General features: G+C 37.2%; 1 protein-coding gene across 4 annotated transcripts in view; it reads left to right on the forward strand.

The window, feature by feature from the left end:
- ATP11C (ATPase phospholipid transporting 11C) overlaps window positions 1-14,595 on the forward strand; it is a 228,964-nt gene that overhangs the window by 82,652 nt on the left and 131,717 nt on the right. For all 4 annotated transcript variants that reach the window (XM_066248822.1, XM_066248823.1, XM_066248824.1 and 1 more), the window contains exon 2: window positions 6,386-6,505. In XM_066248822.1, coding sequence (XP_066104919.1) covers window positions 6,386-6,505 — 120 coding nt within the window. The remainder of the gene's footprint in view (window positions 1-6,385; window positions 6,506-14,595) is intronic.

Genomic DNA, 14,595 nt, shown 5'->3' on the forward strand with positions numbered 1-14,595 from the left:
AGATATCATCCTTATGGGGGCTCCTCTGTAAGTAATTGCTTTTCTCTTACAGCATTTTCTCTTCTCTCTTAATCTCTTAAGTTTTATATTTTAATTATGATGTGTCTTTGTGTTGGCCACTTTGGGTGCAATATAACTCTCTGTGCTTCTTGAACTTGTGTGACTTTTTCCTCCATCAATTTAGGGAAGTTTTCAGCTATGATTTCTTAAGTCAGATTCTCTATTTGTTGCTCTTTCTCTTCTCCTTCAGGAACCCCTATGATGCGGATGTTATGTCTCTTCTGTATTTGATAAATGAATTCAGTAAGGTGGCAGGATATAAAATCAATATTCAGAAATTAGTGTCATTTTTATATACCAACAGTGAAGTATCTGAAAGAGAAATTAAGAAAACATTCCCCATCACTATGCAATAAAAAAATAAAGTACTTAGGAGTTAATCAAAGAGGTTAAAGACTTGTACTCGGAAATTTATAAAAGATTGATAAAGAAAATCAAGGAAGATACAAACGAGTAGAAGCATATACTGTGCTCATGGATAAGAAGAGTAAACATCATTACAATGTCTATATTACCCAAAGTAATCTATAAATTCAATGCAGTTCCTATTAAAATACCAATGACATACTTCAAAGATATAGAACACATATTCTTTTGTAAATTCCATCCTCCCTCGAATAGTGTCCTCCTGCATGTCCTCCTTTTTATTATTGGAAGACTAATCTGTAAATGTCCCTATTCTATCAGTTCAGAGTTGTTCCATTGCGTGTGATGTGATGTATTTATATCTAAATGAGTACTTTTATCTTATAATTATTATTAAAAATTAATAGGCATGTAAGCATAATTACAATTTAAAATACTACAAATGTTTTTATTATGCATTTATCACATTATAGTGTTGTTGGTCAAATAAGTTTGTAAATATGATATATATGTTTACTTGCTTATAGTTTGCATTGGGTGTGGGAGACAGGCTGTAAGCAGGCAGTGTTGTTATACCCTAAATTTTAAGACTAAGCTTTTCCATACACCTGTAACTGTTGCATGATAAGGGGTGGTGCACTCTCTTGAGGAATCCCATTATGCCTCAGATAAGTGACTTTGTATCACAGACTTCCTTGTATGTATATTGGATTAAAGGTTTTGATTTCTATACTATAAAGTGGGGCAGACTGGGAGCTTGTTCTCTCTCGGTTCCTGAGATTAGCATTAAAGAGAGCAGAGAAAGGCCACGTGGAGGAGGCCAGGAGAAGCAGCCAAGATGGCAGAGTGCTGAAGGAGAAGCCAGTTTGTGCAGAGAGAAGGAGATGGGGAACAGAAGTGAATAAGGCTATTGAACTACAAACCTTTGATTCTAGGAAACTCGATAAGTCAGTAGCTTTGTGAGCACTGATTGAGTGGGTTTTGGAGCCCAGTGTGTGTTTTTACTTGCCCGCAGGGTGCAAGCTAGGATTAAAGCTAGTGGCCCACCAGTTCTTGGCTCCGTTGTTTCATTACTGTCTGTCCAAATCTAATGCGAACCTGCACAGGCCAGGTGGCTGTGATTGTGGCTGTGGCTACTGGCTTTACAAGTGTATTATTGCAGTGAATAAAATGTTTTTTTATTTACAATATTGTTTTCCTCCATTTATTTTTGTCCTTTTCATAAAAACAAGACCTTTCCTAAAAAAGTTGGTCACCTTATAATAAGGTGGCAGGAATCACACTCCCACTCCAGACTAAATTGTATGCCATTCAAAAGAGAAATCATTTTATGATTACTACTATTGTTTCTCTGTCTTGATAAGGCACCTACATTATTCAAAATCAGAGGAACCAAAACCACTGTTTTAACACCTGGACAGCAATTGGAAAATTACAGTGAATTTACAGAGTTCAGCATTGCAATTTATATGCAGACTGAACACATTAAATAGAGCAGATTCTACCAGAAATTGCAGGTTCATCAAATTTTAGACTGAAAACAGGTATGGGAAAGTTACCTATTTCTCCCCATGTTCTCAGGAAGCTCCAAATCCATTTCTGCCTGGGCTGAGGAGACTTTGCCCTTTAATGAAAAACCCTCCAAGTGGACATGCTGAAGTTCTCAGGCCCCTGTTTCATCATCTCATAGTGCTTACTGCCAGGATCTGGCCTTCCTCCATCTGCACATCAATTTTAATCTATTCTTTCCAATTAGTAAATGGAAATAGAGGTCATTTAGGCCTATTTGAAAAAGATCCCTGAGATAAAGTATGGGGAAAGCTCTTAAGGAAGCTGTAAATTCTATTCAGATATAGGGAATTCATAAAAATATCAGTGTGTGAAAAATTGCATTATGCTCGTTCCTTCCTTTTGTTCTCTGGAATGCTGTGACCTACTAGAAAAGAAAATTGAAGACAATTCAAAATTGGAGAAGTACTAGTTAATTTTTGTTTTAAGCTAATCAGTTACCATTGTTATATGAGGGGAACAATTTATGTTGGCCTTGCATGAAACATCCTGCAGATAACAGTCACCAATGTCTGTTCTTTTACTCTTCCACTTCATTTGCATAATGATCTGAGAACCGGCATGAAAGGTAGCTCTTTTTTTATTATTTACTCTATGCCACTTCTTGCTTACATGAAAAACTAAACAACCATACTAATGTTAAACTAATGATTGTAAATTGCAGTATATCTGTGAACTGAACTGTTTCTGTAATGTGAATTGGTACATTTTAAGGTTTAAATATTGTAGACACTACAGTGGTATGATAACTTGCAATAGATGGTGAGGGTATGTGTAGAGCAGGATAGACTACATATTTAGTAGGTGTATTTACTTTGATAGACGGCGTTTTTAGTTGGTGTACTTATTTTCAGTTTACATTTACAAATGGATATGATGAAAAATTTAGCCCTGGCCGGTTGGCTCAGCGGTAGAGCGTCGGCCTAGCGTGCGGAGGACCCGGGTTCGATTTCCGGCCAGGGCACACAGGAGAAGCGCCCATTTGCTTCTCCACCCCTCCACCGCGCTTTCCTCTCTGTCTCTCTCTTCCCCTCCCGCAGCCGAGGCTCCATTGGAGCAAAGATGGCCCGGGCGCTGGGGATGGCTCTGTGGCCTCTGCCTCAAGCACTAGAGTGGCTCTGGTCACAACATGGCGACACCCAGGATGGGCAGAGCATCACCCCCTGGTGGGCAGAGCGTCGCCCCATGGTGGGCGTGCTGGGTGGATCCCGGTCGGGCGCATGCGGGAGTCTGTCTGACTGTCTCTCCCTGTTTCCAGCTTCAGAAAAATGAAAAAAGAAATTAAAAAAAAATTTAGTGCTGTTATCAGAAACCTATGTCAGACCCTATATATTACAGTTGCAAACAAAGTCAGCTTCTGAATCAAAATACACTGCTCATAGAAATAAGGAGATATTTCAAAATGACTATGAAGCGATTAAAAAAATAAGCATTTTATATTTTTTTATTAAACAAGAACATCAGAAAAAGCAAACAACAAGTTAAAGAAAGTTGTTCGATTATACAAATGAGATGCAAAACCAACTTTTATTTCATTGGTGAAAATGCACTATACAAAAGGCTGAAAGTACTGGAGTATCTGCACATTCCCTGATCTTGAAAGTGCACATCCTGCAATTTCTCAGCCCTTGCAATGTCCCTGCAACATGATTTGCCCACATGCGAAGCCTGGAGAGCCATAGGACATCTTGAAACTGGTCAAACACAGACGACAGTGGCAACAGCACTTACTTGGAACATCCCAAAGTGTGGTTAGCAGACTGGAATCGCTTTCAAGAGACTGGCACAGTACAAAGAAGACAAGGGCAGGGTCACCCATCTCCCACAACAGCAAGAGATGACTGCTACTTGACCTTATTGGCAAGAGGGAACAGGTGCAGCAATGCAACAAAGCTGCGGGGACAGTCTCTTGCTGCCACTAGACAACAGATATGCACTCAGACCATACAAAATCAGTTCCATTCTGTTGGACTACATGCCTGGCGACCAATGGTATGGCATTCCGTTACCTGCTGAACACCGTAAAACCCATAGAAGGTGGGCTGATGAGCATCATCATTAGACCTGTGATGAGTAGTCAACTCTCTTCTTTGATGAGTCACGGTTCAGTCTGCAACCTGACAATCATCATGTCCTGGTCTGGTGTGAATGAGGAACATGGAAGAATCCATGTTTCATGTGAGAAAGGAACTCCTTTGGTGGTGGTGGAATATTGGTGTGGGTTGGCATAAGCATTAGTGATGGCCCCATGTAATCAGAAACGGATCCCTGACTGCTGTCAGATATCCAGATGAGGTCCTGCACCCTATAGTGGTACCTTATGTTTGAGCAGTTGGAAACAACTTTCTTTTTATGGATGATAACAAAAGGTCCCACCTTGCACATCTCATCAACAGCATGCTTCAGGAGGCAGGAATCGAACACATGGACTGGCCTTCACATTCTTCAGACCTGAATCCCATTGAACATGCTTTGGAGGTACTAGGAAGATGTCTGGCAAACTGTCCAATGCCTCTCACAACACTTCTTGAGCTGGAAGTTGCCCTGGAGCAAGAGTGGCAGACGATCCCACAAGAACTGCTGGACAGTCTGATCCTGTCCTGCCCCATCACTGTCAGTGTTTTTGGTGGGCTTGGGTGACCATACAACCTACTGAACAGTCAATGTGTGGCCCTCCCGTCCAGTTTGACATGCTTCTGTTCACCCCACCAATATGTCACTTGCTACTCAATCGTGATAATTGAGTTTACATCTCATTTGCAGAGTTGAACAACTTTTTTTGACTTGTCCTTTGCTTTTCTGATGTTCTTATTTAATAAAAAAACAAAAGCTTTTTTTATTGCTTCATATTCATTTTAAAATATCCCCTAATTTTTGCCATTCTAGTAAAGGCATTCTTGACTGATTTCCAGCTACTCTGAAAATTTTCCTGCTAATCACGTACACCTGGCATGTGAAACCTGTACAAGTAATTCTTCTCATATCTTGTTTGGGGGCAAATGGGTAAATAGCTAAGCTATCCAGCACTCATACTTCCTGACTTTTTCCAGCTTGCCATGGATAGAGATTTTCACAACCACCCTTAGCGCCATGTCAGGGTAGATTTCCAGAAGTTAACCTTTATGGCTCCTCAATCTCCCCTAGTTTAGTTTATCCCAATTTCTATTCCGTTGATTCCCTATAGATTTTGAAGGAAATATACCCAACTAAATAATTGTTTAATAAGCTTAAATAAAAAACGGTGAGGCAAGAGGTCTTATCTGTCAATATTTTGGGGGAAATTTTTATTTTTTCAAACTCAAAGAATCATGTTCCCTGTAGTACCTATATAAGGTGCAAAAATTCAGATTATACTACATGCAAACAGACATTTGAAGTATTTTTCAAGCTTTGAGTAGTTCTGTTTAAAGTGATTATTTTCTGGTGGAGATTTACATCTTTGTCCTTAGAGTAGATCATTGAAAGGAAGAAAAATATTTGTGTTTATATACTTCTAAAACATTTTAGGTTGAGGTACAATATTTTTAAAAAATAATGGAAATATTTAAGTTGACATTGATTTCTTTCCTACTTCCTTCGATTTAAATATGTGGTTCTCTCATCATGACAATATATTACCATCAAAGGAGGCTATCCTAAATTTATATAAGAAAAGATGTTATCCTGATTTAAGAAAAGAAAGCAGAGTGAAACTTCAGTAAAATAAAAGGGTGAGGAGCTCAACGTTAGAACTTCCGGATTCATCAGATCTACTTTTTAAAAATGTGAAAGGGACATTTAGAGATACATTTTATGAAATGGGACTTTTTGACAATAGGCCCTGTGAGATCACAAAGGAATGCCTTTCCTATAAAGCCAAAGAATTTAAAATTTTCTTTGTAGAAATAGTTGCTCATTCCGTTATTAGGGGCAGACATTTTATTTATGTATTCTTATAAGTAATTATTTCACATTAGAAGCAACTTATGTTCTGTTTTCTGTGGTCTGATAAGGAAATTGGCAACAATGTCATTAATAGTTGTATAAACTAAGTATTTCTATTTTGACCTTTTCTAAGTTAGTGTGTTGCTGTGATAGTGATGGTTGAGATTCTGTGGATGAAAAAAAATGACAATAAAAATTATTGTTTCTCTAGGATACTTTATTTAACTTAAACATTTTAGAATCGCAGTGTTAGTCTCAGAACAATTGGCTGAAGCAACACTTTTACTAAATCAGCAACTAAGAGCTTAGTGGAGTTTGACATTCTTAACAAGATTTCTCCTCTCATTCTTGCTCTTTCTTTCTCTCTAGAAGATAGCAAAACATGTTTAGGCAAGAATTGTGAACTCTGTAGAAGCATGGAGAAATGTGATGAAACACTGACTTTTTTCCTTTTTATTTTGGTCAGTGCGCTGGAGAAGAGAAACGAGTTGGTACACGCACCGTGTTTGTTGGCAGTCATCCAATTTCATCATCAGATACTTACATTGCACAAAGATTCTGTGATAATAGAATAGTCTCATCTAAGGTAAGTTTGGTTTTTTTTAACTCAGTATATATTCACAGAGTGAGCTAAATAATGCACTTATTTTTATGCTTCTGAGGAAGCTGGTGCATTTATATATGCATGCATGGATGTGTACTTATACTAGTCATATACCAACTGTGATAATTATTCCACCAAAAGGCAGCTAAAAGAATAATAAAACATCATTTTACTTTGTTTTATCTGAAACGTCATTCACTTGCCTTTCATTATGATTCACAGTGCCTGATTATACATATTACTTTAAACATTAAAGTGTGCTAAAAGTAGGAATTATTTACTTGCCCATGCTTCCTGAATTGCTCTTATTAGATGTACAGTTTGTAAATAATTTACAGTCCTTTGGAGTGTACTATCCTAGAAGGACATCTGTATCTCTTTTGGTTTCACTGAGGAGCTTCTCAGTATACTCCTGTGTCCTAAATATGTACCCTGCTCAGTACAAACAATGCTTGAACAGTTAAGAGTTTGATCCCTGTCACCATTTGAATAATCAGCATACTGTAGTGCTAAGAGTAGTGGCCTGAAGTCTGAAGACCTGAGTTTCAATCCTGGCCCGACCATTAACTAGCTGTGTGATCTTGGCCAAATTAATCTCTTACGTCTGAATGTTTTCATCAGTGATATGGAACTGATACTCCATATATGAAAGCAATTTTTATAGTTCATGGTACCCACACTCATCTTTCTACAAGTGTTAGTTTATTGTTCTGTACCTTTGGATGACCAGGTTAGGAGCTAGATCGTTGCCCACTGCCATGTCTTGTACCATGGCACAGATATTGATAATTTTCCAAACTTCCTCATGTAACCTGACAAGGCATATGTAACATGTTGGTGACAGTTCACTGCATGTTTGCAAACACCTAGAACCTGAAACAAAATCATGCCCTTCATTAAAAATTTAACATTTTAGTTTTCAAACATACATGGGATTTATCTTTGGGTAATGATGTAGTACAGATTATACTTAGCTAGCAGATTAACATGTAGAATATGGAGAGAATGAATGAAAACTGGGTTGTCTTATGATCTGTTGAACTGTAGAACACTTTGAGTATATTTGGAGAAAATGTCTTTCCTGTTCATTTTTAACCTTATGGCAGTAAATTTATCTTTAGCCAGTAATCTCCATACATGTACCTAGGTGAAGATATTTTCACTGGAAATTGTGACTTATCCTGTAGTATCCAAGAAAACAATCAATAGTAGTCCTTTTACTCAGAATCATAGACTTGTAGAACTGAAAGATACTAAGGTCATCTTATTCAGCTCACTGACTTTACAGATGGAGAAAACAAACACAGAGAAATTAAATTAATACCTGATCACCAGGCAGAGATAGTTATAAAGACCTTTTTATATTAAATGATCCAATCAAAAGACATAGGATAGCTGCATGGATAAGAAAACAGGACCCATACATATGCTGTCTACAAGAGACACACCTTAAACAAAACATGCACATAGACTGAAGATAAAAGGATGGGAAAAAATATTTCATGCAAATAGAAATGAAAAAAAAAGCTGGGGTAGCAATACTTATATCAGACAAAATGAACTTTAAAACAAAGGCTATTGTAAGAGATAAAGAAGGTCACTACATAACATAATGATAAAGGGAGCAATCCAACAGGAAGATATAACCATTATAAATATCTATGCACATAATATAGGAGCACCTAAATATATAAAGCAGACTTTGATGGATTTAAAGGGGCGAGATCAACAGCAATACTATAATAGTAGGGGATTTCAATACCCCACTAACATCACTAGATAGATCCTCAGGAAAGAAAATTAACAAAGAAACAGCAGACTTAAAGGACATACTAGATCAACTCAATTTAATAGATATCTTCAGAACCTTTCATCCTAAAGCATCAGAATATACATTCTTTTCAAGTGCTCATGGTACGTTCTCTAGGATAGACCACATGTTAGGGCACAAAAGCGGTCTCAACAAATTTAAGAAGATTGAAATCATATTGAACACTTTCTCTGAGCATACACAAACACTTGGAAACTAAATAGCATGTTATTAAATAATGAATGGGTTAACAATGAGATCAAGGAACAAATTAAAAAATACCTAGAAATGAACGATAACGAGTATACATCAACTCAAAATTTATGGGACACAGCAAAAGCAGTCCTGAGAGGGAAGTTCATAGCATTACAGGCATACCTCAAGAAGCTAGAAAAAGCGCAAATAAACAACTTGATCCTGCATCTAATAGAACTAGAAAAAGAACAGCAAGTAAAGCCCAGAGCTAGTAGAAGGAAGGAAATAATAAAGATCAGAGCAGAAATAAATGACATACAGGCTAAAGAAACAATACAGAAGATCAATGAAACCAGGAGCTAGTTCTTTGAAAAAGTAAACAAGATCGATGAACCTTTAACCAGACTCACCAAGAAAAAAAGAGAGAGGACTCAAATAAAATTAGAAATTAAAATGGAGAAATAACAACTGACACAACAGAAATACAAAATATTGTAAGAAAGTACTATGAAGAACTATACGCCAAAAAACTAGAGAACCTAGGTGAAACGCACAAATTGCTTGAAACATAATCTTCCAAAAATTAATCTGGAAGAATCAGAAAACCTAAACAGACCGATTAAAACAAATGAGATTGAAACAGTTATCAAAAACCTCCCAACAAAGAAAGTACTGGACCTGATGGCTTCAAAAGTGAATTCTACCAAATACTCAAAGAACTAACTCCTATCCTTCTCAAGCTATTTCAAAAAATTCAAGAGGAAGGAAGACTTCGAGCCGAGTATAATTCTGATTCCAAAACCAAGCAAAGACAACACAAAAGAAAGAAAATTATAGGCCAATATCCCTGATGAATTTAATTCTTTTTTTTCTTTTTTTTATTTTTCTGAATTTGGAAATGGGGAAGCAGTCAGACAGACTCCTGCATGCGCCCAACCGGGATCCACCCAGCATGCCCACCAGGGGGCGTTGCTCCGCTGCAACCAGTACCATTCTAGCGCCTGAGGCAGAGGCCATGGAGCCATCCTCAGTGGCCGGGCCAACTTTGCTTAAATGGAGCCTTGGCTGCCGGAGGGGAAGAGAGAGACAGTGAGTAAGGAGAGGGGCAGGGGTGGAGAAGCAGATGGGCGCTTCTCCTGTGTGCCCTGGCTGGGAATAGAAACCAGGACTCCCACATGCCAGGCCGACACTCTACCACTGAGCCAACCGGCCAGGGCTCCCTGATGAATTTAGATGCTAAAATCCTCAACAGAATCTTAGCAAACCAGATCCAGCAGTATATGAAAAAAATCATACACCATGATCAAGTGGGATTTATTCTTGGGAGGCAAGGCTAGTATAATATTTGCAAATCAATCAATGTGATTCATCACATAAAAAAAAAGGAAGGAGAAAAACCACATGATAATTTCAATAGATGCAAAAAAAGCATTTGATAAAATCCAGCACCCATTCATGATCAAAACTCTTAGCTAAGTGGGAATACAGGGAACATACCTCAACATGATAAAAGCCATCTATGACAAACCCACAGCCAACATCATACTCAATGAGCAAAAATTAAAACTAATCCCCTATAAGATAAGGAAAAAGGCAGGGGTGCCCCCTTTCACCACTCTTATTCAACATCGTCCTGGAAGTCCTAGCCACAGCAATCAGACAAGAAGAAGAAATAAAAGGCATCCAAATTGGAAAAGAAGAAGTAAAACTATCATTATTTGCAGATAATATTATATAGAAAACCGTAAAGTCTCAGTTAAAAAACTACTAGACCTGATAAATGAATTCAGCAAGGTGGCGGGATATAAAATTAATACTCAGAAATCAGAGGCATTTTTATATGCTAACAATGAACTGTCAGAAGGAGAAATTAAGGAAGCAGTCCTCTTTACCATTGCAACCAAGAAAATAAAGTACCTATGCCGCGGACCAGCGCGGCTCCTAATAACGGTATGGAATTAAGGAAACACACTTATCAAAACAAAAACGATGGGACCGGGAGGACTCTTCAACATGCCTGGCAGTATCTGAGTGCCCCATAGCCCCAGTTTGCTTTATTATATAGCCATGTGCAAATCAAGGACCTTGATACAAAGTTGCACATCCAAGGCCAAGACCAGAACTCTCCCAAGCCATTAAACAAGATGCATTAGTGAAATCTACCAACATCCAAAAACAAACAAAGAGTCAGAGGAAGGGCATGTATATTGCTTCCAGCAACCCAAGGAAGCAAGTGGAGTGGGTGCAAATACTCAGCATCAAAGCCAAATATGGAGGTGAAGGGGAGAGAACTTAGCCTTTTGCTAAACCTCGAATCTATAATGGCTTTTTGCCATTTACTGTCCACAACATACCTAGGAACAAATTTAACCAGGGAGATTAAAGACTTGTACTCGGAAAATTATAAAACATTGATAAAAGAAATCAGGGAAGATAGAAACAAGTGGAAGCATATACTGTGCTCATGGTTAGGAATAATAAACATCATTAAAATGTCTATATTACCCAAAGCAATTTATAAATTCAATGCAATACCGATTAAAATACCAATGCCTTACTTCAAATATATAGAACACATATTCCAAAAATTTATATGGAACCAAAAGAGAACACAAATAGCCTCAGCAATCTTGAAAAGGAAGAATAAAGTGGGAGTTATCACTCTTCCTGATATAAGGTTATACTACAAGGCCACTGTACTCAGAACAGCCTGGTATGGTACTGGCATAAGAACAGGCATATAGATCAATGGAACAGAACTAAGAACCCAGAAATAAACCCACACTTTTATGGACAACTGATATTTGACAAAGGAGGTAAGAGCATACATTGGAGTAAAGACAGCCTCCTCAACAAATGGTGTTGGGAAAATTGGACAGCTACCTGCAAAAAAATGAAACTAGACCACCAACTTATACCATTCACAAACATAAACTCAAAGTGGATTAAAGACTTAAATGTAAGCTGTAAAACTGTAAGCATCTTAGAAGAAAACATAGGCAGTAAACTCTCTGACATCTCCCGCAGCAATATATTTGCCAATTTATCTCCACGGGCAAGTGAAATAAAAGACAGGATAAACAACTGGGACTATATCAAACTAAAAAGCATTTGCACAGCTAACGACAATCAGAACAGAATAAAAAGACAAACTACACCATGGGAGTATTTATTTGACAATACGTCTGATATGGTGTTAATAACCAAAATTTATAAAGAACTTGTAAAACTCAATACCAGGAAGACAAACAATCCAATCAAAAAATGGGCTAAGGAAATGAGTAGACACTTCTCCAAAGAGGACATACAGATGGCCAATAGGCATATGAAAAAATACTCAACATCACTAATCATTAGAGAAATGCAAATTAAAACCACAATGAGATATCATCTCACACCAGTCAGAATAGCGCTCATCAACAAAACAACACAGAATAAGTGCTGGCGAGGATGTGGAGAAAGGGAGCCCTCCTGCACTGCTGGTGGGAATGCAGACTGGTGCAGCCACTGTAGAAAACAGTATGTAGATTCCTCAATAAATTAAAAATCGAACTGCCTTTTGACCCAGCTATACCACTGTTAGGAATATACCCCTAGAACAGCATAGTACTGTCTGAAAAGAAGAAATGCACCCCCATGCTTATGGCAGCATTGTTCACAATAGCGAAGATCTGGAAACAGCCCAAGTGTCCGTCAGTACACAAGTGGATTAAAAAGCTTTGGTACATATATACTATGGAATACTACTCAGCTATAAGAAATGATGAAATCGGATCATTCACAACCACATGGATGGACCTTGAAAACATTATACTGAGCGAAATGAGTAAATCAGAAAAAACTAAGAACTATATGATTCCATACATAGGTGGGACATAAAAACGAGACTCAGACATGGACAAGAGTGTGGAGGTTACGGGGTGGGGGGTAGGGAGGAGAGGGAGAGGGCTGGGGGGGGAGGGGTACAAAGAAAACCAGTTAACAGGGGTCTCAAACTCGCGGCCCGCCGAACAATTTTGTGCGGCCCGCAGACTAATCCACGAAGTTCAAAATATTTTGGATAAAATTAAGTAAGCCCGTGGATTAGTCTTCAGGCCACACAAAATTGTTCGGCGGGCCACATGCGGCCGCCGCGAGTTTGAGACCCTTGAGTTAGAAGGTGATGGAAGACAATTGGACTTTGGGTGATGGGAATGCAGAAATGTCAAAATAACCTAGAGATGTTTTCTCTGAACATAGGTACCCTGATTTATCAATGTCACCCCATTAAAATTAAAAAATTAAAAAAATTCCTGATCACATGGCAGAGTTAGTTATAAAGCCCTTTTCATATTGTTGTACTGTTTGGTTCCTTTCTCAGTTTTATCTCTCCTTTTATATCAAGTGAAATATAGAATATTTTCTACGAAATTACTGTTTTCCACAATGTTTTACATGGAAGATGGTAGAATGACTTGTCGTGGAACTAGTGATAATTGTTTTCTTGTTATATATATACTTTGCATTTTTATATTTTAAAAGGACTTAAAAACTCAGCTTAATTCTCAAGTCTTTATATTTAATATAAAATCTAGCTTCAGTTTTTCCAGCAGGTAAAATAATGCATTGGGATATTTTTTAAAAATATTCAGGAGATCACAGGACAAAGATTATGTCTAACAAAATTTGCTTATATATTTATATATTTATGTTTTAGAAACCAGTATAAAAAATTGAACATTTATAGATTAACAGAACTCTTTTTTCTCTGTAAATATTTTTTTAGTTAACTGCATATTAACTAATCTGCTTTTTAATAAATGCTCTAGAGCAAAAAAAGAGGATATAACGGTATACTAACCTAAGGAAATAGAATGAAATCTTAATACATTGAATAATTATAGGACTATAGTATACAGTGTATAATGTATTAAAGAGCTTCATCCTTGTAGACAGAAAACCTGAGTTTAAATTTAAGTTATTTAACCTCACTGTGTCTTGATTTTCTTATCTGTAAAATGGGAATATTAACAGTACTTACCTCATAGGTTGGATCTGAGGATGAAATAAAGTACAGCTAGTGCTCGACTTAAGACCAGGATTGGTTTTGACAGACCGGTCGTAACACAATTTGGTCATAAGTACAGTACTGTGAAATGATGTTATAAAAATCTTTAAGTCATATTTTATCATAATTTTCTTTCATTATTGTTATATATCATAATTTTCTTTGTTCGTTCATTTTATGCCATTTTTTTCATCTCTACACCATTTTGTTTCTTATTTTTACATTCGTCAGGTTTAAGTAAAACACTGCGTTACCAGTACAATTGGTTTAATATTTGCAAAGACAATTTCCTCTTGGTAGACATTTTTGGAGGGGTTTGATGAAAAATATCTAAGACACAAAACACAAATTGCTGTACCGAGTCTGGGATAACAGTTGAAATGGTGCACGCGGAGATGGTAGTGCTGCCAGAAGCTGGTCCACACTGTCGTACTCCCAGCTGGGCAACGCTTACGCTGCCAGACACGGAGCAGTCATGGCTAGCAATTGTGGTTGTAAAGTCGAATGGTCGTAAGTTGCATATGTCGTAAGTCAATCAATATTTGTAATTTACAGAAAGCACTTAAGCACTGTGTTTAGCCGTAGTAACACCTCAATAAATGGTAAATTTTTTACTTATATTTCTGTGATTACCGATATTATAGTCCTGAACAGTACTGTTGATTTCCTCAGGCTCATGTGTTGTGAAAGTATGGAGTTATTTCTCTGAAAAGGAGGCCATTGGATCCACTTTGAATAGAACAATAGTTTTATAATTTGACTTTTTCTTCCTTGCATTATCTTTTGGCTGTTTGTATTTGCAAGTTTTTTAATGGAAGAAAATGATACAATTGATAAAATATATTACCTGTTCTCCAAGTTTATAGCAATTGATTTTCTTTCTAAACTCTTTTGTAATAAAATAATTTTCTCTTAATTGGGTGCTTTTTGTTTGTTTACACGTCATCAGTAATGTCAGTGTCACACTGGAAATAAGTCTTGTTAATGTAAGGAGCACTAAAGAGAAAAGCTTTGACCTAC

This window comes from Saccopteryx bilineata, chromosome X (assembly GCF_036850765.1).
Source record: "Saccopteryx bilineata isolate mSacBil1 chromosome X, mSacBil1_pri_phased_curated, whole genome shotgun sequence".
NCBI classification, from domain to species: Eukaryota; Metazoa; Chordata; class Mammalia; order Chiroptera; family Emballonuridae; genus Saccopteryx; species Saccopteryx bilineata.